The sequence below is a fragment of the Myxine glutinosa genome, chromosome 9 (assembly GCF_964187855.1).
Source record: "Myxine glutinosa chromosome 9, kmMyxGlut1.1, whole genome shotgun sequence".
Classification (NCBI taxonomy): Eukaryota; Metazoa; Chordata; class Myxini; order Myxiniformes; family Myxinidae; genus Myxine; species Myxine glutinosa.
In genome coordinates, this window is record NC_136269.1 from 82,820,329 (window position 1) to 82,843,708 (window position 23,380).

General features: G+C 42.3%; 1 protein-coding gene across 9 annotated transcripts in view; it reads right to left on the reverse strand.

Moving 5' to 3' along the window:
- LOC137417294 (uncharacterized) overlaps positions 1–23,380 on the reverse strand; it is a 48,908-nt gene that overhangs the window by 10,589 nt on the left and 14,939 nt on the right. For 7 of the 9 annotated variants that reach the window (XM_078784464.1, XM_078784470.1, XM_078784469.1 and 4 more), the window contains one exon: positions 15,929–22,458. In XM_078784464.1, the coding sequence (XP_078640590.1) occupies positions 17,557–22,416 (4,860 nt within the window). In that variant the 5' untranslated portion in view covers positions 22,417–22,458 and the 3' untranslated portion in view covers positions 15,929–17,556. Of the gene's footprint in view, positions 1–15,928; positions 22,459–23,380 lie in introns of those variants that run through there. The other 2 variants (XR_013624541.1, XR_013624542.1) reach the window with 1 other exon arrangement.

A 23,380-nucleotide genomic window follows, 5' to 3' on the forward strand; every position in this document is an offset into this window, starting at 1 on the left:
TCACATATCTGTGCATTTGGCCAATGGGAAGGCTCCATATCGTCAATGAACAATGGGGGAAAGAGTACTGGGGGTGGAGCTCTGCTGTGTGAAGGTGATGTTGGAGAGGGGTGGGGGGGGGGGGGGGGGAGGGAAGAAGGTAGAGGTTGTTAAGGAGAGTGCCAATGTATGGAGGCTGTATTGGATAGAATAAAAGTTCACAACATGATGAAACATGCACACCCCTACTCTTTAAGATGTCAAGTGTTTTGCAGAGAATCAACTGAAAATTTTACATTATAAAGTAGTGATGAATATATACGTATATATATATATATATATATATATATATATATATATATATATATATATATATATATATATATATATATATATATATATATATATATATATATATATACATACATACACAGACTTGGCATTTAATATGGAATTTTTTTTTTTTCTTGACTTGGGTTTACTTTCTTAACTCAGTATATCAATCTGGTGAGTTTCTTTTACACTTTGGTGATTTATTTGTTAAAAGAACCATGTCACTGATTGTCTGTCGCAGCAAGAAGTCAACAACAGGATTATATCACAGGTGGCGGGGCAAAATGTACCGACAGGTGCATTTGATGATTTTCTTCACAGTCGGGTATACAAGGGTTGTTGCGTTCTGTATTAGTGGAAAACATCTGCTGCACGTCTCCAAAGGTTATTGCCGCTTCCTCTGGAGATGGTCCGTCAACTCGACAATGCTGTTTGTCATGGAGTGGTGGCTTTACGAAATTACGGCATGAAACAGCGTGCTATTGCTCGGCAGTATGGCATCACTCAACGTCAAGTGTCAAAGATCCTGAAACAAAATGCTCAGAGGGGTGTCCCTACTCCAATACCGAGGACAGGACGTCCCCGCAGAACCACAAGGAGGGATGATCACCAGCTGCACCGGTCAGTCCGTAATGGCCGTACCAAGTCAGCTAATCGGCTTAGGGCTGAGTGGCAGCAACTGACAAATGTGCCTGTATCCAAAAGGCTAGTCAACCAACGACTGGTTCAAGCAGGCTATCGTGCCAGGCGTCCCCTGAGAAAGCCACGCCTGACCAGACAACACAGCCAGCGCCGATTGCAGTGGGCCAGAGAGCACCGTCAATGGCAGCCAGGACACGGGAATCACGTGACCTTCAGTGACGAGTCAAGATTTCTGGTCTATCGTCAAGATGGCCGCGTCCGAGTGCGCAGACAAGTGCATGAAGCCCACAACGAAGATTGTATAGTGCCAAGATTCCAAGGTGGAGGTGGTGGGGTGACCGTTTGGGCTGCTTTTCATGCATGGGGCAAAACTGACCTGGTTGTTCTGAATGGAAACCTGAACCAGTTCAAGTACAGGGTCATTCTGGAAGAAACATTGCTTCCATTTGCTCGTGCAGCCTTTCGAGGAAACTTTATCTTCCAAGATGACAATGCACGGCCTCATCGTGCTCACATGATCCAACACTTTCTTGCTGACCATGGTGTAGAGCATATGGAGTGGCCTGCCATGTCCCCGGATATGAATCCGGTAGAGAACTTGTGGGCAGAATTAACGCGTCAAATCGACCACCAGCAGCCGACGTCTGTGCGTGAATTGCAGCAGGCTATTGTCACTGCATGGCAAGCGATTCCTGTCCAAGCCTTGGCAAATCTCGTGAACAGCATGCCTCAACGTGTACGTGCTCTCCTGAATGCTCGTGGGGGTTACACGAAGTACTGAACTGTAATTTTACTGTCCGTAATCCCAGTCGTATTTTAACTTGTGTTTTTGTTAAAAAAAATTTTGGCGAATGTGCAAAATAAAGAGATACTTCTGGAAAACGCACAGAGGTTTAACACAGTACTGTCCATGAATTGAGTTCGATATCAGTTTACATCACTTTCAAGGATCAATTTATTTGCTTTGAAATGTCAAATGTGGTTTTTGTTTCTTTTAAAGGTCACATTAACAAAATCTAGAATAATTTCAACATAATTCCAATGAACTTTTGATTCTAAGTCATCTTGAAAAGTAAGTTCACTCCCACAAAAAAAAAATTCCATATTAAATGCCAAGTCTGTATATATACAGTCACGTGAAAAAGTAAGTACACCCCATGTAAAGTTTTGACTTTTTCAACATATTTCAACATACAGCTATTTGATCTTCATTTCAACAATATTGATAGATAAAAGTGATCAAATATAACAAATATCATGAAACATTTACATTTTGTAGTCCATTGTATAATTTAAATAAACATAAATGCAAATTTCGCATGTGGAAAAAGTAAGTACACCCTTAGCTCTAATAGGTGGTATTGCCCCCTTTGGCAGAAACAACCTCAAGTAGGCGTTTCTTATAACTGTCTACCAGTATCTGACATCGACTGGGAGAAATTTTTGCCCACTCCTCCATGCAGAATTCTTTCAGCTGTGCGATGTTTGAGGGGTTTCTTGCATGCACAGCTCATTTCAAATCCCCCCACAACATCTCGATGGGATTTAGATCTGGGCTTTGACTTGGCCATTCCAGAACCCTCCATTTCTTTCTTTTCAGCCACTCCTTGGTGGATTTACTGGTATGTTTAGGGTCATTGTCATATTGCAAGGTCCACCTTCGATTGAGCTTCAACTTTCCGACAGATGGCCCTCACATTATCCTCAAGCACCCTCTGTTACAATTAAGAATTCATCGTGGATTATATGATGGTGAGCTGCCCAGGTCCTGATGCAGCAAAGCTGCCCCCAAACCATAATATTTCCACCACCATGCTTTACAGTTGGTATCAGGTTCTTGTGGTCAAATGCTATCTTTGGTTTTCGCCAAACATGTCTTCTGGTACTGTGGCCAAATAGCTCTACCTTTGACTCATCTGTCCAGAGCAAATTGTTCCAGAAGTGCTGGTCTTTGCCTCGGTGTTCATTGGCAAACTTTAGTCTTGCCCTGATGCTCTTGCTGGACAGCAAAGGTTTCCTGCTGGCACACCTCGCATGTAGATCAAATTTGTGCAGCCTCTTTCTCATGGTACACTCGTGCACTTTGACATCAATAGTGGCAAGCACTACCTGGAGGTCCCGTGATGACATTCTGGGGTTCTTTGAGACTTCTTTCAGCATCTTGCGGTCTGCTCTCAGGCTGAACTTGCTGGGGCGGCCTGGCCTGAACAAGTTGGCAGTTGTTTGGAATCTTCTCAACTTGTAGATGATCTTCCGGACAGTCGAATGATTGATTTCAAATTGTTTGGAGATCTTTTTAAATCCCTTCCCAGACTCGTAGGCATCTATGGCCTTCTTTCTGAAGGCCTGAGAGAGCTCTTTTGATCTTGGCATGGTGACGCCACACACTTCAACAACAAAGAGCAAACCAAACTAAATGTCTGAGGTTTAAATAAGACAGGTTCCTCCAAGATCCTCTCGGACGATGTTCTAATCATTTTCACCTGAGCTGGTGCACCTGATTCTAATTTTAGGTATTTGAAGTAGTGGTAAATGTAGCGGTGTACTTACTTTTTCCACATGCGAAATTTGCATTTATGTTTATTTAAATTATACAATGGACTACAAAATGTAAATGTTTCATGATATTTGTTATATTATATCACCTTTATCTGTCAATATTGTTGAAATGAAGATCAAATAGCTGTATGTTGAAATATGTGGAAAATGTCAAACCTTTACATGGGGTGTACTTACTTTTTCATGTGACTGTATATGTATGTATGTATGTATGTATGTATGTATGTATGTATGTATGTATATATATATAAATATATATATATACTCTATTGTCATCTGACTTGGAGCAAACAACTTCAGGACAATCATGTTATTAATCACCACTTTTGCCCAAAAGATAGGAGTATCATAAAGATGAAGACAGCCAGTTACGCTTCCTCATTGGAACTTCATCAACTCCTTCCTCTGGAACATGATGCCCCAAAGCCAAGTAAGGAGACTGTTTTGTGTGATGTTCAAAGTTATACAAATCAGACATGTCATAACTGTAAGGAGATGTCTGACTTTTAGGCCAAACACGGAAATAGTAAATGGCCACACACCAAGGAATGTACCAACACAATCAATAAAATTGTGCGTCCCAAAGAATTTGAGTTGGATGGTGCATCAGCATAAAGCCATCTAGTATTAGGTGTACTGGAAAGTAATGTCGTTATTCAAAGAGGAATACACAGCTTTAGAAAAGGACATTACTTTCCGGTACACCTAATATATTAAACATTTTTTGGCACTTTATTTTCAATGCAGATGGTCTAAATATAACTTTGATAGCAAACAGACACCTTTTACCACTCATTTATATGTTCAGTCAGGCCTCCGACAAAACCAGGGCGTGAAGCATGAGTTGTCGGCCCGTTTGATACAGGAGCTTTGAGAGTATTAAAGTTAAGAATCTCCGAAGATAAAGGAAGCTCGGATGCGATGATCAAACGATAGAAAATTTCCAACCATGGAACCAGCATTGAACGATGGTTTATTGAATCTGCCGAATGTACCATTACTATTCAGACTGGTGTTGCGCATGAAAGGAGCATTTTGGCAGGTTACAACCAATATAATGAATCCTGATAGACAACACTAAATTATCTCAAAACGACCACCACCTTTTACCTGGTCACATTAAATGACTGCGTTTGGCTTGAGCTCGTGAATACAGTGACACAGGACTTGTAGTATCATGGCCTTTTCAACCCGCAAAACACCTTCCAGCCGTCTGAGCAAGATGGCCGAACACATCTGGAGGCATCATGGAGGATTCATTTTCCATCCTCTGCTTCAAGTTGCAGTCAATAGGCTCATCATGGTGGAAGAATGTTCGTTAGATTTCACATGCGGTTTATCCAAGCACGACCACATGTGTGTGCTACTTGTGGGGAAACATTACCATTCCAACAGTTCCAGCCGCAGGGGAAGCATTTCAACTTGCACCGGTTCAAGTTAAGCGACAAAATATCGAAGGATTGTGATTTAAATTTCATTTAGAAAATAAATCAAAAGCCACCTTTCGCACATCGTACAGGTAAGGTGGTGGGAAGTTACATTATAAGAAGAAATTGGAGAGAATGAAAGGAGTTGGGGAGGGAGGAATGAAAGGTTAAAGTTACCTAGTTTGGGGCCTAGTTTGTTAGTTTTGGAAATGTACTTTGCAAGATCCAAACCCCTTACAGGAATTATATAGGACTACTTTCTCAATGTAATCAAATCTGGTCAAGCATACTCCAAATTCAGACAGAGTACCAAGGTTTTGATCCTGCGACTAATTCACGAGTCCTCGAGCCCAATTCCCACCCTCCCCCAGAACAATATTTCAATCAAACATGCACATTGATAAGGAAGATCTTCTTCACATCACACAGAGAAATGACATCAAATTGGACAGCTATGTACTTAAAGCAGGTCTCCATTGAACTCTCATCAAGATGCGAGCATCTCGTGTTGCATCAACTGCATGGAGATACCAGTATTGGGTTTGGAATTTTATCTGAACAACAAACATTAAATTGACCTCAGAGTGTAAACAGCAAACTCGTAGCAAACTTGCATGTTATTGCTTACGAGATATCATGTATAATCATGGAATACTTTAAACTGTCTGTAGAAATGAAAATAATAAGTATGACTTCGGAAAGGCAAAATAGCAGGTGCTTGTCTAGCAGGTGTGAAAGCACCAATAAAGGGTGAACGATACGCCATTTGATTCAGCACTTTCTTCGATTTAGACCATCCCATGGCCTAAACATAACGCTGAGCCTTTTGTCCTTCATGGCTTTTTCCAGCCGGTTGTACTCTTGCTCTTCATTATCAATACGAGAACGGCACTCAGTAGAGAGCATACCTCCACCTGGTTGGCCACATCACTAAATGGTGAAGAATCACTAAAAAAATTATACTAGCCGGATCCGGATCTTCACCAAAATTGAATTGATTCTTCCTTGTCACACACACAACCTGTCAAACAAGTTTCGTCGAAATCATCCATAACTTTTTGAGATATCCCGCTATGTATCGATTTTAGCCCTATCACTCAATGGTGAAGAATCACTTAAAAAATTAAATAATTCTCATATCCGAATCCACAAACAGATCTTCACCAAAATCTAATAGATTCTTCCTTGTCACACACACACCGTGTCCACCAAATTTCGTCCGAATCCATCCATAACATTTTGAGATATCCTGCAATGTATAGGTTTTGGTCCTATCTCTCAATGGTGAAGGAACCACCTTTGGAGGCCATTTTTCCCGGCAGAGCAGGGGTTGGCCTTTTTTGGGCACCGTGGTCCCCTTTTTGAAGCAATGTTTTATGGCCGGATGCCCTTCCTGCCACCAACCCTGTTAGTCGCCTTTTGCGACACACAGGGAATTACCAGTGAATACTGGTACTCAATTTGCCGACCTCGGAAGGATGACAGGCTGAGTAAACCCCCCTGGTGTTAATTCAGCGATCGACCGGGATTTGAACCCAGGATCCTCGATCCCAAGCCGGCACCCTAACCGCTAAGCCAACACCAGGCAGTTCTCAATGGTGAGGAATTACTGGGAAAAAAAAATAAAAAAATTCTCATATCTGAATCCACAATCAGATCACCAAAATCGAATCGATTCTTCCTTGTCAAACACACAACCTGTCCACCAAGTTTCGTCCAAATCCATCCATAGCTTTTTGAGACACCCCACTATGTATCGTTTTTGGCCCTATATCTCCCAATGGTGAAGAATTACTGGGGGAGGGGGGGGGGGGTGGAAATCCTCATATCCGAATCCATATTCAGATCTTCACCAAAATCGAATCGAATCGTCCTGTCATACACCCAACCGGTCCACCAAGTTTCGTACAAATCCATCCACAACTTTTTGAGATATCCTGTTTCGTATCGTTTTTGGCCCTATCTCCCAATGGTGAATAATCACTTTAAAAATTCTAGTAGCCGGATCCGAATCTTCACCAAACTCTAATCATTTCGTCCTTGTGACATACACTACCTCTCTGCCAAATTTCGTCCGAATCCATCAACAACTTTTTGAGATATTTTGTTCACAAACGGACAAACAGACAGGGGTGAAAACATAACCTCCATCCACCTTTGGTGGCAGAGGTAATAAAGGTTCCTATTCTTCCATATTCGTGACCGAAAGTTTTAACATCACTTGGAGACACTTCCCAGCACCTTGTGGAGACTGCGTCACATCGCAATGATGAGAGATGACCAAAATTGGTGGTGCAACGAGAGAAATAGCTCAGGAATAGTTTATACCTGGGGTGATAACACACGGTGCGACTGCAATGCTGCAAACGCTCAAGTTGACGATTTGACAAACAACTTGTACTCAAAATCGACTTGTTATAACCGATCCAACAGGAGACGAGTTAAAATACATTTTATACAGAAAATGCACCACTTTGTCTTTACTTCTCCTGTCATCTTCTTTCCCAAGTATAATTGTAACATACGTATTATATCTCCATGTAAACAGCTTGGCCCACAGGTGTACGTGATCATGTACCATGCTCTATACAGAGCGTCGAAGCAGTATCTTGGCAGGGGTTATAATCCTGGTCGAGTCGCCACTCCAAAACAGAAAGTCAGGGCAGGAATTTGTAATTTGTTCATGGTGCCAGAGATAAGTCGACTACACTTCGCGAACGACACCGTGGGATCTTTAACATCCACCAACTAATGTGGACACACGGAAAGACAGTTTAACGTCCTTCCCAGGGACAGCACACACATTGTCGAACCCTCCTGGGTGTGAAATCAAGGGAGGGTAGTTTATAGCTGGGTCGGGATTCAAACCCAGGCTGTACAGCTTGGAGGCAAGTGTGGTGTGTGTTCCTCTCGGCCATCCTGCCAGCCCTTGAATACGATGCGGTTCTTGTTTTTCCTTTTGGGACAAATTATTTCCACTGTAGAAATCATTAATAGTGTTTGACCGAGCTCTTACTTCCCAAAAAGATTGATCATCAATTCCGAGACCTACATCACGGCTCAATAAACCCACCGTTATAACACCTCCACAAAAATGATTGCATTCTCCGAAGCAATTTTCAAACGCGCCACATGGTGGCAAGGAAACATGTTTAAAAGTTTCAAAAGACCCTTGAAGCAATTGACAATAGCAACGTCTTAAATATGGCATTTTTGTCCATGACGAGCTTCAAATAAATTTTATTCAGCTTAATTTAAATAATTCCCAATAAATACGCATCTTCACAGTGGCGTCAATCCACTACAACATGAGGTTTGTGTTTAAACCTCAAACAACCTGAACAAGACATCACTGTTGCTGATTGATGTTTTAATTCCACGTCCCAAAGTCACAACATACCTGCTATCTCATGATCAATTTTCAGGTTGGTGGGAAAACTGCAAAGTAGTAAATACTCGAGGAAACCGATGCAACCATAACCCATCCAGGAAACAGCGCTCGGTGCAGAAAACCAGACCACTACCGAAACCCCATTTTAATGCATCTCAAATTAACAACATGGGTGATTCATCAATATCCTTGTTCTGCCCACATTCATCAGCAACACCATCATTTTCATCCTTTCCAGGTCAAAAATCTTCCACAGAAATCTTCCAAATGAACCCTACCTCCTCTTCTTTTCAGCTTCAAAGAATGCTCTTCTCTCCAGCAATCAATTTTTCAATTTTTATCTATTTTTTGGATTGTTTTAGATCCATAGGTATTTAAGGACTTGAAATGACAACTCCACATTCTCTCTTCAAAATGTTGCAATTATCTTCAACAACATTTATACCACTTTAATACCTTCAGACCAAATTTGAGTACACTTGTCAAGTAAATACACAGACTCTGAAGTTGAGCCAGGCACTCACGTTTCCTATCTACATTTAGAAAAAAATATTTAAGCATTTAAACTAGACCTCAAAGGAATTGCGTGCATGACGTGCCCTTTACATCATCACAGATTACATTTTTAAAAAGAATCCCAAAAGGTAAAGTAAATTGATGCAGTCAATGTTCAAAGGGAGTCGAAATGTAATGCATCATCCACAGTGAAATAAAAAATTATTTGATTGAAAAACATACAGTGCCCTCCATAAATATTGAAACAGTGAGGTCAAATTTGTTATTGTTGCTATATACTCAAGAAATTTGGATTTAAGATCAAAAAGATGAATATGAGGCAAGAGTACAGAAGGTCATCTTTTATTTCTTGCTATTTATATGTAGATATGTTTTACCATCGTAGAGCAATAGCACTTGTTATGTTCAGTCCCCCATTGTAGGTAGGCATAAGTGTTGGAACAAATGACTGACAGGTGTTTCTTGTTGCATTGATTGTTCACACGTAAAAGAGCTGTGAATGTCTAGTCTTGGTTTTAGCCTTTGCTTTTCCCTTGGGAGTCTGACTTTAGAGTCAGTAGACATAAACCAACATGAAGACCAGAGAACTGTCTATGGAAGAAAAGCAAGCAATCGGGAAGCTGAAAGAACAGGATAATTCAATTAGAATCATAGCAGAAGAATTGGGTATAGCAAATACAACAATTTGGAATATCTTGAAAAAGAAAGAAACCACTAGTGTACTTAGCAATAGACAATGGCCAGGTCGGCCAAGGAAAACAACTGCACTTGATGACAGAAATATCATCAGAGCTGTGAAGAAAAACCATGAAACAACTGTCAGTGGCATCACCAACAACCTCCAGAGTGCAGGAATGAAAGTATCACAATCTACCATTCGCAGAAGACTTCGACAGCAGAACTACAAAGGCTACATCGCAAGATGCAAACCTCTGATCAGTACCAAAAATAGAAAGGCCAGATTAGAATTTGCCAAGAAGTACAGAGGTGAGCCAATAGAGTTCGGGAACAACGTTTTATGGACAGATGAGACCAAGATAAACCTTTACCAAAGCAATGGAAAGGAAAAATTGTGGAAAAAGGAACTGTATATGATCCAAAGCATACTACGTCATCTGTGAAGCATGGTGGAGGTTGTGTGATGACTTGGGCTTTCATGGCTGCCTCTGGAACTGGCTCACTCATCTTTATTGATGATGTAACTAATGATGGCAGCAGCAGAATGAATTTGGAAGTGTACAGAAATATTTTGTCTTTATATGTACAATAATACCTCCAAACTCATTGGTTGGTGCTTCACCATGCAGCAAGCCAATGACCCAGAACACACTACTAACGCAACCAAGGAGGTCATGAGGGGAAAAAGTGGAAGGTTTTAGACTGGCTAAGTCAATCCCCTGATTTAAATCCAATGGAGCATGCATTTTACTTGCTGAAGAGGACCAAAGTCAGAAACACCCAGGTCAGAAAACAGTCAGAAACAACAAACATGAACTGAAAATGGCTGCAGTAAAGGCTTGGAAAAGCATCTCAAAGGAAGACACTAGGAGTTTGGTGATGTCAGTGGGTCACATGCTCGACACAATTACTGCATGCAAGGGATATGCAACCAAATACGAACTATTATACTGCTTTAATGTATTTTAAGTTAATATATTCCAATACTTATGCTTACCTAAGATGGAGGGACTGAACATAAAAAAGTGCTATTGTTCTACAATGGTAAAACAAATATGCATAGAAAGACCAATAAATAAAAGCTGATCTTCTGTACTCTTGCCTCATATTCATCTTTTGATCTCAAATCCAGGTTTCATGAGTACATCACAATAATAACAAACTTGACTTCACTGTTCCAATACTTGTGGAGGGCACTTTATATATGTATATATACAGTGCCTTTAGAAAGTATTCACACCCCTTGACTTTTTCACATTTTGTTGTTTTGCAGCCTGAATTAAAAATGGATTTAATTGAAAAAATATTTGTATTACTGATCTATACGTACTACCACATAATGTCAAAGTGGAATTTGTTTTTCGACATTTTTACAAATTAATTAAAAGTGAAAAGCTGAAGTATTCAACCCCTTTGCTATGACACCCCAAATCGAATTCAGGTGCATTCATTTTCCTTTGATCCTCCTTGAGATGTCTCTACAACTTGATTGGAGTCTACCTGTGGCCAATTCAATTGATTCGCCATTATTTAGAAAGAAAACACCCTTCTATATAAGGTCTCACAGTTGACAGTGTAGGTCAGAGCAGAAACTCCACCATGAAGTAAAAGTAACTGCTCATATAACCCCATGATAGAAATGTGAGGAGGCATAGATCTGGGGAAATGTACAAAACAATTTCTAGTGTCGAAAGTTCCCAAGAGCACAGTGAGCTCTATCATTAGGAAATGGAAAGAATAGGGAACTATCCTGACTCTTCCTAGAGCTGGCTGTCCAACCAACCTGAGAAACTTGGCAAGAAGGACCTTGGTCAGGGAGGTCAGGGAGGTGACAAAGAACCCAATGACCACTCTGACAGAACTACAGAGTTCCCTGGCTGAGATGGTAGAATCTGCCGGAAGGACAAGTCTCTGCAGCCCTTCACAAATCTCGGCTTTATGGGAAAGTGGCCAAACAGAAGTCAGTCCTGAGAAAAAGGCACATGACAGCATGCCTGGAGTTTGCAAAAAGGCACATGAAAGGCTCAAAGCATGAGGCAAAATATTATGTGGTCTGATGAGACGAAAATTGAACTCTGGCCTGAATGCAAAGCGCTACATCTAGCGGAAACCGAGCACAGCTTATCATCCATCTAATGCCATCCCTACTGTGAAGCATGATGGTGGCAGCATCATGCTATGGGGATGCTTTTCAGCAACAGGGACTGGGAGACTTGTATGGATCGAAGGAACAATTAATGGAGCCAAATACAGGCATATCCAATTCCTATTTGACATTACGAGGTGTTATATGTAGATCAGTGACAAAAAAAATAAATCTAAATTTTAAATCAAGGCTGTAACACAACAAAATGTGAAAAAAGTCAAGGGGTGTCAACACTTTCTGAAGGCACTGTATGTATATATATATATATATGTTATTATTATTTTTATTTATTTTAAAGCAACGTAGTTACAGACAGGTTGCAAAAATGCAGGGAACTTTAATATTGAATCATACAATTAATTTCCAATTGGTCACTGGCTATTTAATATTTGGTCACCAATACAATTTTTTATTACTGACCCGAGGAAATAAAAAGTTACATATATCGAACAAACAGTTTCAAAAGGAGCGCCTCGCCGTCATAAGAAAATTTAAATTGTATCAGATGTGGCAATACATGCGAATTGGTGCTCCCATCTTGCCGACTCGATGACAGAAGACACCATTTGCTTCTTTTTTTCTGCCCCATCACTACCTTGTTTAGAATCCCATGTGGGTAAGGGTAACTTCTAAGTGCAAACAATACAGCAATCAAGCTCACAAAGAATGCTAATAGAGGCTGTAATAATAATAATAATAATAATAATAATAAAAGAAATTGTATATATTGAAGTAATTATGACTCTTCAAAGAGCACAAGAGGAGAAACAAATGGATCCAACAGCAAACAAAATTTCTTCATATTCTGATCACAAAATAAAAAACCCCAACTGGAACTGGACGAGAAGCCAGAAGAACGGACGAACAAGAAGTATTACAAACTGGTAACCTTGAGAAGACCTTGGAAGAAGCGGTGGTAGACCAAAGAATGAGAGATCACATTGACAAATCTACAAGAGTAAATTGTTCTCAGATTGCATCGAAATAAATTATGTTGAGGGAGGCCTTCCTCCTGCAGTGTCCCAAATCGGTTGGTAGTCGATAAAATAAATCATAATTACTTTGTAAACTATGAATGATGAGGATGAAAGTCTGTATATAATGTATGTGTTTAAAAGCATCTTTAATACGAATAATGTGTCATTCCCAGAAACACGAAAACATTACATGAACTTGTTCAATTATACGTCATCGAATGTATGCATTTTACAAGTATATTTTTACAGGCAAGAGACATCAAGTCAAAATAATTATCAAGATGGAAAGAACAAGTAGAAAAGAGTAGTGTTAAGTTTTTTTTATAAAGGACAGATACACATTTATATATATAGTATCGAAGAAACATTAAAATAATAAAAACAACCAAGTTTGAAGTATCAAGATGCTTGCACAATGTGGAAGGACCAAGAAAATGAATAATTTCAAAATTCTTGATTGAGGTGTCCAGGAATATCCAAAGATAATGAAGATACATAAGCAAGAATGAGTATTAATTTAGCAATACAATAATGTCAGGGTACATACTGTAGTTAACAGTAGATCGGACAATGATCTATATTAAAGTTGATCTGCATACACGACATACTACACCACACTAGCCTCTGCCATCCCGTTGGGAATGGGAGAGGCTAATACCTTTGAAATATTTTAATGAAGGATTTTTGATGGGCCAAGAAGTGCATCACGACTTCAAACTAACATAACAGACTTGAACATATAAGCAAGTATCAGAGGACAAAAGCAGCCTTTATTTCAGATTGCCCTTTTCATCCTGGGAGAATAAAGTATTGTAGTTTGTTGAAACTAAAATACAATTAAACTTTTTCTGACAGAACAAAGGAAAATACGTGTGGCATGCATATAACAAATTAAAAATGTGCTCCCAAGGCAATGGATCAAGAATGGTTTGAAGTAGTTGTTTCATCATTCCAGGCAACTGTACAACTATGGATAATGGAAGACCATTGGAATGCACGCACACACACACACACACACACACACACACACACACACACACACACACACACACACACACACACACACACACGAATATTGAAACACCAAATGCTTCCCCTGGAAAGAAAGCAATTAAAGTCGTTACTACTATATTTCCAACAAGGCAATGACTCCAAGCCCAAGGTTAAGTCTACCAATGCATTTTTGAAAATAAATGAAGTCGAGTTGCTCAAATAGCCTCCTCAATCTCTGGATCTCAAACCCATTGAGATCATTAGGACGTTTTTTTAAAGCTGTGAAAGCTAGATACCCCAACAACATGTACCATTTGGAAAAACAGAATGGCATTCGGTAGAGCGCAAACCTCCGCCAGGCTGAACAGTTTATGTTTTATATCCCACTAATAGACCGGATATGGATTCGGACCGGAACCAAAAGCTAATCAGCTTGTTTTTGTCACCGACACAACTCTTTGACCAAGTTGTCATAACCCATCCACAGCATTTTTAAACATTGTGCTATATATCCTTTTTCACCCTATCTCTCAATTGTGAAGAACCACTTTGACAATTAAAAACGTTTCTTATCCTGGTGTTGGCTTGGCGGTTAGGGTGCCGGCTTGGGATCCTAGGATCCTCGGTTTGAATCCCGGTCGATCGCTGAATTAACGCCAGGGGGGTTGACTCAGCTGTCATCCTTCCGAGGTCGGCAAATTGAGTACCAGCTTGCTGGGATGAATGATCACGGTGTGTACCCCGATTTAGAATAGGTACACCGTATCCCTGCGCATCGTAAGAGCGTGACCAAGGGTTGGCGTCAGGAAGGGCATCCGGCCATAAAAACATTGCCTCAAACAGGGAACCATGATTGTCATGGGGCCCGCAAGGCTAAGCCCCGCTCTAGTGGGGAAAATGGCCTTAAAACGATCATTCATTCATTCATATTCATCCGGATTCGTTCAGATCTTCCCCAAAATCGAATCAACTCATTGTTGTCACACACCCAACTTATCCACCAAGTTTTGTCCAAATCCATCCATAACATTGAAACATTGTGCTAGATTTCATTTTTAGCTTTTTCACTCAATGGTGACGAATCGCTTTTAAAATTCTCAGATCTGGATTAGGATCTTCAACAAAATTGAATCAATTCTTCCTTGTCAGACATCTAACCTGTCCACCAAGTTTTGGCCAAATCCATCCATACCTTTTTGAAATATCGTACTCACAGACAGACAATGGTGAAAAAAAAAACACTGAAAGGTGGACAAAGCTTAAAAAAAAAAAGATAAGAAAGTGGAAGAATGCGATAAAATTACACAGGAAAGATGCTTTTCAAAAGTGGTCCAAAATAAGAAAACTTGAAGCAGTTACACATACAAAGAGAGGTCACAAAAAGTATGGGGACTTAGGTAGGCACTTTTGTCATTGAAAACAACTGCATAAATGTACCTTGATTAGTTCAATTTGAAAACTTCATTTCTTTTTATATTTAATAATACAGCCTCTATTATTCCATGTGAACTCGATTAGCATTTTCCTCAAACATGCAACTTCTATGTTCTTTACAAACTTAGCATCCTTCCAATAAATTTGCAACATACTGTCATTCCCCAAAGCTTTGCAATTTGTTACCATCAAAGAATGTATTAATTACCTACTTGACAAGTTATTTAAAACCATCCAATCACAAAAATCGAATAACACTCTCAACCATGACACGTTGCTTTTTTGTATGCATGTCACAAGAAAGGCGACATTGCCCAAGCAGTAGCAATGGCATCACCAACAACTCCATCAAATAAAAGATGATCTTTGGACTTTTAGTCAGACAAATTCCAACTTTTAGTCAGACAAGACTGCACATGTAATAAAACTTATTTTAACAGAAATCCGACGCTCACGGAAAAGCTCGAACATGCATCACATGCAGGACATCAACATTGCCCAACAGATTTTGTCGCAGACTCAAAGCATCTGGTATCACCAGTCGAGGCACCTTTCCTTCCTTAAGATGTGCATGTTATGCGAGCGGCAGAATCGATAGTTCATTTCTAACACCCGAAACGTGAAGGCAAAGTCATGCAACCATCGCTTGTTGAAGAATGATGGCTTTCCATTTTGGTCTTCATCCGGCCACGTAACCTGTCTTAAACCTGTCACATGTTTACCTCACCTTGATGGCTCATTCTTGACAGACATGTTCAGAGGAAACCATTAAATCGCATAAAGCAAATGGTTTGACATCAAGTCTAGGGTTCAGTGCAGACAGGCTACAAAGCATTTCAAGAATACAGCGAAGGAACATGACACTGAACAATTTTATTTCAATGCAAAAGCAAAACATCTCAAAAGGCAGCAATGGTTGCAGTCGCCTGCCATGCCACCACATCAGCAGTCTTCCGAAGTTGGAGAGACATTCAAAGATGATGAAAGCTTTCAAGGAAACCCACGAAATGCATCCAAAAAATAAGGATACGAGATCACGATATGCAATGCTACAGTAGGAACATAATAAAATAAAATAAATTCCACCATAATGATAAACACCACAGTGACATCCTAACATTTATGAAGTGTCCATGATAAAACAACAAAAAATTATAACGTGCACGCTGCTCTTCATTAAAGCTACTGCTAAATTATCTCACTATGAAACTCTTAGCATTCCAATGTCCGAACCAACAGTTATTCAACTGTGGGCTTACACATTTGCATACATAGCAATACTACATTATCCCCCTCCTCACCCTCTTCCTCCCCCCCAAAAAAGGTAAGTGGGGAGGGGGAAACCATGATCATTCATTCATCGGCACTTCGAAGCATACATTTTCTAAGCTGTGAGAACATAGTAAAGGATGTTGGGTTTGGTAAAACTCCTTGGAAGAAGATTTATATGAGATGCTCATATTGAAAAAGGTAACAAACTCAAAAGTATCATTCGTCTGTAATGAGTATAATCCAGTGTGAAAAATTTCAAACCTTCAATCTGTCTCTTCAACATGGCTTTTTCGAATTAGCCAAATACGACGTTGAAATTGGGAGGCCTGCTTAGGCCCAAAGATTAGCTTGCAAGCATACAACACTGGAGTTAGCCATGCATGCAAGAAGTACATCTTCCCAGTTCCCAAATAAATTACAACGTTCAACCCTGTCCAACAACCGGGCATGCCAAGCCACCTGCGCGATAAATCGAGATTGTAGAATGCATCAGGTCTTGTGTACACATAAACGTTGGCTCTCATAAAATGCACAGTTTCAGTCCAACAAACTGTAAAAGATAAAAAAAAAATTAAGCATCGAATTTCAATTCTGCAATTATGGAAACCCAATGCTGAAACCTTTTCGCATCGACACTTCCAACAACCGACAACAATTAATCCATGCTCTTCAAATTTATATCCAATATGCTACTCTCAATCTTATCTGTTTTTCTTCCTCATCAGATCTTGAAAACATGAAGCACAACTACTGACTATTAAGTATGCCCAAAAAAGATAAATAAAGAATGCGGAGGTGAAAAAGCAAACTTTAAATACAATAAATACTTGCAATCCACGGAGGTCGACAAGGAAAAGAAATAATAAAACAATAATAAACACAAGGCGTCCGTGAATGATCTGTATGAAACAAACAAAAAAAAAAGGACACACAACACAATAATTAATCTAGAGAGATGTTCGACACAATAACATAAACAAAAATACAGCAGAAAACAAAAGAGCAGTAGAAAAAAAATGCACATGGAGGGATTGACTGGAAGTTTGGCCCCAGATGAACAACAGCAATTCAGAACAACAGCAAGGCACAAAAAAGAATGAATTATAAAGACAGACACCAGAGCAAAGCAATGCTAATCCACGTCTCTTATACAAAAATATTGCTTATTTCCTGGAGATAATCAAATCTATATTTAAAAAAACAATAAGCTTACAAGAGCACTAGTTTAACTTTCAGCGAACCAATTGGCCTGTCATTGAGTTCTCGGACAGCTGAAGCCGCCTCCTCCGGATTCTCAAAGCTGACAAAAGCCTCATTCGTGGGCAGGTGCGGGTGTGAAATTGGAACGTGCACAGAATCTGGGATAACACGATAGCCATAAAAGAAATCGAGGATCTCATCACGGTCAACTTTGCTGGGTAGGTTTTGGATCCGGACTACTGCACCAGGAGTTGGGCCAAGAGTTTGGTGTGGTGTGCTTTTTGAGAAGCCTCCCATTCCATCACTCAAAGCTGGCCTAACCGCAGGAAAATCACCTCCACCAGGTAATGGTTTAAGCCCATGACATGGGAAATCAATGCCTACGAGCATTGGCTTAGGTCCCATATTGAATGTTCCAAGGTCATTTGGTAGGAGTCTGTTGGGTGGTGGACACAAAGGTGGAAGCCCAGGACCCGGAAGAGGAGGAAGTGGTGGAGTTGGAACTCCAGGACGAAAGAAACTATCAGGGTGGGGTTGGGAAGAAGGACGTGGAAGCAATGATGGAAGTAAAGCAGGTGGTGGGGCCCCTGCCATATCAGTTATGTGGCTGAAGGGCCTGGAAATCCTTCGGGTGTCAGAATCTGAATGCAAATTTTCCTGAAGCTCACATAATTGTTCATGAGTGACAAGGTGCAATATGGCTTCTTGGCCACCAAGTTTAACACGGTTGAGCCGGAGAGCACGTGAAGCCACTTCTCGTGAAGTAAAGGTCACAATCGCTTGACCAATGCACTCTCCTTTTTTGTTGTAAATAAAGTCTATATCACTTTCTATTACACCAAAACCACGAAAGAAATTTTGAAGATCTTTCTTTTGGGCACCAGAAGGAATATTACCGACATGCACAAGTTGTCCTTTGCCGCCTTGAGGCTTTTGAGACTTTGATTCGGACTCACTGCCATTATTTGACTTGACCAATTGCCGATGCTTGAACTCTTCTACCTTTTCCATCATGCAGCGCTTGGATATTGGATGAACACTAATTAAATTGCTGCCAAGGTACTGTGTGTGACGAGAAAGAGCAGCACGGAAATCTGCGCCAGCCTTAAATTCAACAAATGCTTCACCGGTGCATGTACCATCAGTACCAAAGACTACATACAAACTGGGCATTACTATCATGAGCTTATTGAAGAACCTAAGAATAATCTCTTTGTTCGCATAGTAAGGTAGACCACATAAGTGAACACAACCATTGTCGTCAGATGATGGTGATCGAGAGCGAGAGCGAGACCCTGATGAACGGCATGAAAGTCCAGGGGAACGAGATCTTGATCGATGATGTCGCTCAGAAAGATTTGGCAAAAACGGCAAGGCATTTCCTGCAGTTGTTAAACCAGAACTACCAACAATTTCAGGCATTCCTGCAAGATTTGCAAGGGCAGCAATGACTGGCAATCCAGTGCCACCACCTCCCGTTCCTGATCCTGGCCGTGATCCCATCCGTGGACTTAACCTTGGCCTTTCAAATTCTGGTTTTGCACCGAATTGATCAAGAGCCATGCGCCACTCTTTCTCGGTTGCTGGGTAAACGTCCACAGAGCGGTTGCCCATGGTTTTTCGGTGCCTTCTCATTCCCTCAATGGCATCTCGGGCAGTCAGAAACCGCACAAATGCCTCGCCACGCAACCTGCTCATGTGGTCCCGAGTGAAAACAATGCTGTCCAATGCCAATCCATCAAAAAACATATGGACATCCACTTCATTAGCTGAGAATGGCATATTGTAAAGACGGACATGCAAATCGTCAGCAATGAGAGGAAGCCGTGATGGAAGTTTATCATTAAAACAGAAATTATCAACTTGGTTGAAAAATGTACTCAGAGGAGCACCTCCAAAGGCGAAACTATCTGAAGGAAAACGACTCACTGCATGACTACCAACTGGAGGTGCACCAATGGACAGACCACCAACTGGAGGCGCACCACCAATGGGTGGACCACCAAATGGAGGTAGGCCCACTGGAGGTCGAGGCAGGGAAAAATCATTTTGGAGAGGACCACCAAAGGGAGGACGGCCAATGAGAGGGCCACCAATGTGGGAACCACCAATGGGGGAACCGCCAATGGGAAGGCCCCCCATGGGAGGGCCCCCATAGAGGAGGCCACCAATGGGAGGACCCCCAAAGAGGAGGTTGCCAATGGGAGGGCCACCAATGGACGGGCCACTAGTGGATGGGCCACCAGTGGATGGGCTACCAGTGGAGAGCCCGCCAATGGAGGGCCCGCCAATGGAAGGGCCACCAATGGGAGGACCGCCAATGGGAGGGCCGCCAATGGGATGGCCGCCAATGGGATGGCCGCCAATGGGAGGGCCGCCAATGGGAGGGCCGCCAATGGGAGGGCCGCCAATGGGAGGGCCGCCAATGGGATGGCCGCCAATGGGAGGGCCACCAATGGGATGGCCGCCAATGGGAGGGCCACCAATGAGATGGCCACCAATGAGATGGCCACCAATGAGATGGCCACCAATGGGATGGCCACCAATGGGATGTCCACCAATGGGAGGGCCGCCAATGGGAGGACCGCCAATGGGAGGGCCGCCAATGAGAGGACCACCAATGGGAGGACCGCCAATGGGAGGACCGCCAATGGGAGGACCGCCAATGGGAGGACCGCCAATGGGAGGACCGCCAATGGGAGGACCGCCAATGGGAGGACCGCCAATGGGAGGACCGCCAATGGGAGGACCGCCAATGGGAGGACCGCCAATGGGAGGACCGCCAATGGGGGGACCGCCAATGGGGGGACCGCCAATGGGAGGGCCGCCAATGGGAGGGCCGCCAATGGGAGGGCCGCCAATGGGAGGGCCGCCAATGGGAGGGCCGCCAATGGGAGGGCCGCCAATGGGAGGGCCGCCATGGGAAGTGCCGCCAATGGAAGTGCCGCCAATGGAAGTGCCGCCAATGGAAGTGCCGCCAATGGAAGTGCCGCCAATGGAAGGGCTGCCAATGGAAGGGCCACCGCTGGACGGGTCGCCAATGGGGGGACCGCCAATGGGGGGACCGCCAATGGGGGGACCGCCAATGGGAGGACCGCCAATGGAGGGACCGCTAATGGGGGTACCACCAATGGGGGGACTGCCCAATATGCCTTTATCCCTAAATCCTATGTTTCTCATCATAGCTATATCCCCAAAATTTGTGCCAGACTGTCCACTGTTAGCACCCATGTCAGGAAACCTTGGAATCCCAATGTCATAGCATGGCCTGCCAGTGTTGGACTCCAAGTTAGGGAACCTTGGGCCTAAACCACCTGGGGGACCCAAACCTACCCCACCTGATCCCAACCCTGAGACTACTGGATTGCTTGTCAAGGGCTTGGAAGCATCAAAGCCTAAAAGCGCAAAAGAATGTGAATTCGTTCCTGCAGGTGATGGACTAACATGCTTCGGCCCTTGCATATGATTTGCAGAGAGCTCAGTATTTCCTGTATTAAAATTTCCTACAGGAACACCACCCAAAATTGAACTACCAAATGGCCAACGGTCCACTTCTAGCATGCCTTGGTTGGCTAGACCAGGCATATCTTGTTTGCTTGGTATGGAACCACCAGGACGAGTGTTTTCTAATCTTGAACTACTCAAACTAGGCCAACTCAAGCCAAAACCTGTTAATGCAGGATTAAACCCCAGTCCTAGTTCCCCTGTCCCACCTTGCAGTCTATCAGATCTTAATCCTGGAAATGTCATTCCAGGAACAGTGGGACCACTCCCTCCAGGTTCAGAGAACGTAGATGCACCAAATGTACCTCCCATTGATCCAAAATTCCCGTAGCTGCTTACAACAGCTCCAACTGATCCAGAAGTAGTCTGGCTTACACTTGGTCTTACGCCCATTAGTGACCCCACAGCACCAATATGTGTACCTAGTGCTGGCAATCTGGATCCCACACTGCTGTGATAGTATTCTGGACCAACTGAAATACCCAAAGAAACAGCAGGGGGTCCCCCAGTGACCTGACCCAATGACAAACCATGCACAGCAAAATTTGAGCAAGCTCCTGGATTGGTGATCTCTACAGATCCCACACCAGCTGACTTAATTCCTGGTCGTGGCACAGCATCTGCAACTAAAGCTGTAGGGGCAGTGGCACTAATTACACCACCATGTATGCTATTACGCATCCCCAACCCATTTATTTTATCAGTAGTAGACAAAGGGTGAGCAGTACTTATTGCTAATGGAGGGAGTGGTGGAGGAGCACAAGAAATAGGTAATGACACTGAAGAGTTAAAAGGTATTGGGGGACAAGGAGGAAAAGGTGGCAGCGGAGGTGGTGGAAAACAAGGTGGCGGAGGCACAGATGGCAAGGTGCTTGGAGGGGCACATACCACCATTCCTGAACTAATGGGGACTGATATCCCAGATTTTCCCGATGCCAGTGTTGAACTGGGCCCCCCTAATGGTGGAGGTATGGTTGTCCCAGCTATTGGTGGTGTGCCCTGCATGCTATTTCCAGCAGGACAAACACTTGCAACAAGTGGTTGGCCTTCTATGCTTCCAACACTGACAGTGTTACCACCACTGCTTCCAACTTCATACCGCCTGCGGCTTTGTTCAATCACACTTTGCATCTCAGTCTTGCTGCTGAGCAGCAGTGAGATCTTCGATGTCTTGATGGCACCCCCTGAACGCATCATGCCAATGCGCGCATCCTCGTCTGTGGCAAACATGACGAAAGCCTCACCCAAGTCTCCCCCAACAATGTGCACCCCCCCATCAGGGATGGTGAGCCCAGAGAAGAAATGGCGGATGTCCATCGTGCCTGCCACCATAGGCAGGCCCTGCAAGCGTATCACCACTGCCATAGCAAGGCCAGCACTGTTGCTTACACGCCTGCACACAAATACCTATAGCATGGAACAGAAAGGAGGAAATGGGAAAGGGTGGGAGGGGAGGAGGTAGAGCATTATTGGAAACTCGAGTAGCTGAACGTCATACTCCAACAAATGCTACAGCCACTGGATGTGACCAAGCCATTTCAAGTGCATTTTAATAGTTTTGACAAAGTACCAAAAATATTAAAAACCAAAACTGAAATTCAAGGTTTTTCCAAGTTCAACAAATTATGTTGATTCATTGCATACCAGTTCAGAATACTGTATCTGCATAATTGCTACTACCACACACACATCCAAGTACTACGATCTGGTGAAAAACATCAATGAATTATGACCTGCTTTAGTTTATGGAGACATATTTTGCAAAAACATCTCATTTTTGAGTGGGTGTATGCAGCAGCGGATTTTAAGAGGAAGTGAATACTTTGGGGACAATATAAGCAAATGCTCAAATGTTTTTGTTTCGTATTTCCTGCTTCTCCATGCAGTTTTTTAGAGCATTACTCAGCAATGTTTTTATCTGTTATAACAACCAGAAAGTCTTCTACAATGGGTGACATAAATGGAAGGATACAAGCCAATGGCAAATTGCATAGCCATGAAATGATGAAAATCAATATTTTCAAGGCATAAAACATCAATAAAAACTCTCAAATGACCTGGCTGAGTGATCTCTATTTACTGGACATTCTTTGTTCAGCATAGATTACAACTCAAAAATGCTTCACTTCAATAAAAACACAGTGAGCTGTGACCTTCGGTCTTCATTGGTAGCATCAGTCCTCTTGCCGAAAGGAATACTGTATCTGCATAATTGCTACTACAACACGTCCAGGTACTACGATCTGGTGAATAATCAGGATTAGAGGTCGACAGATATGAGTTTTTCAAGGGCTGATGCCGATACTGGTACCGATATTTAGAGAGCAAG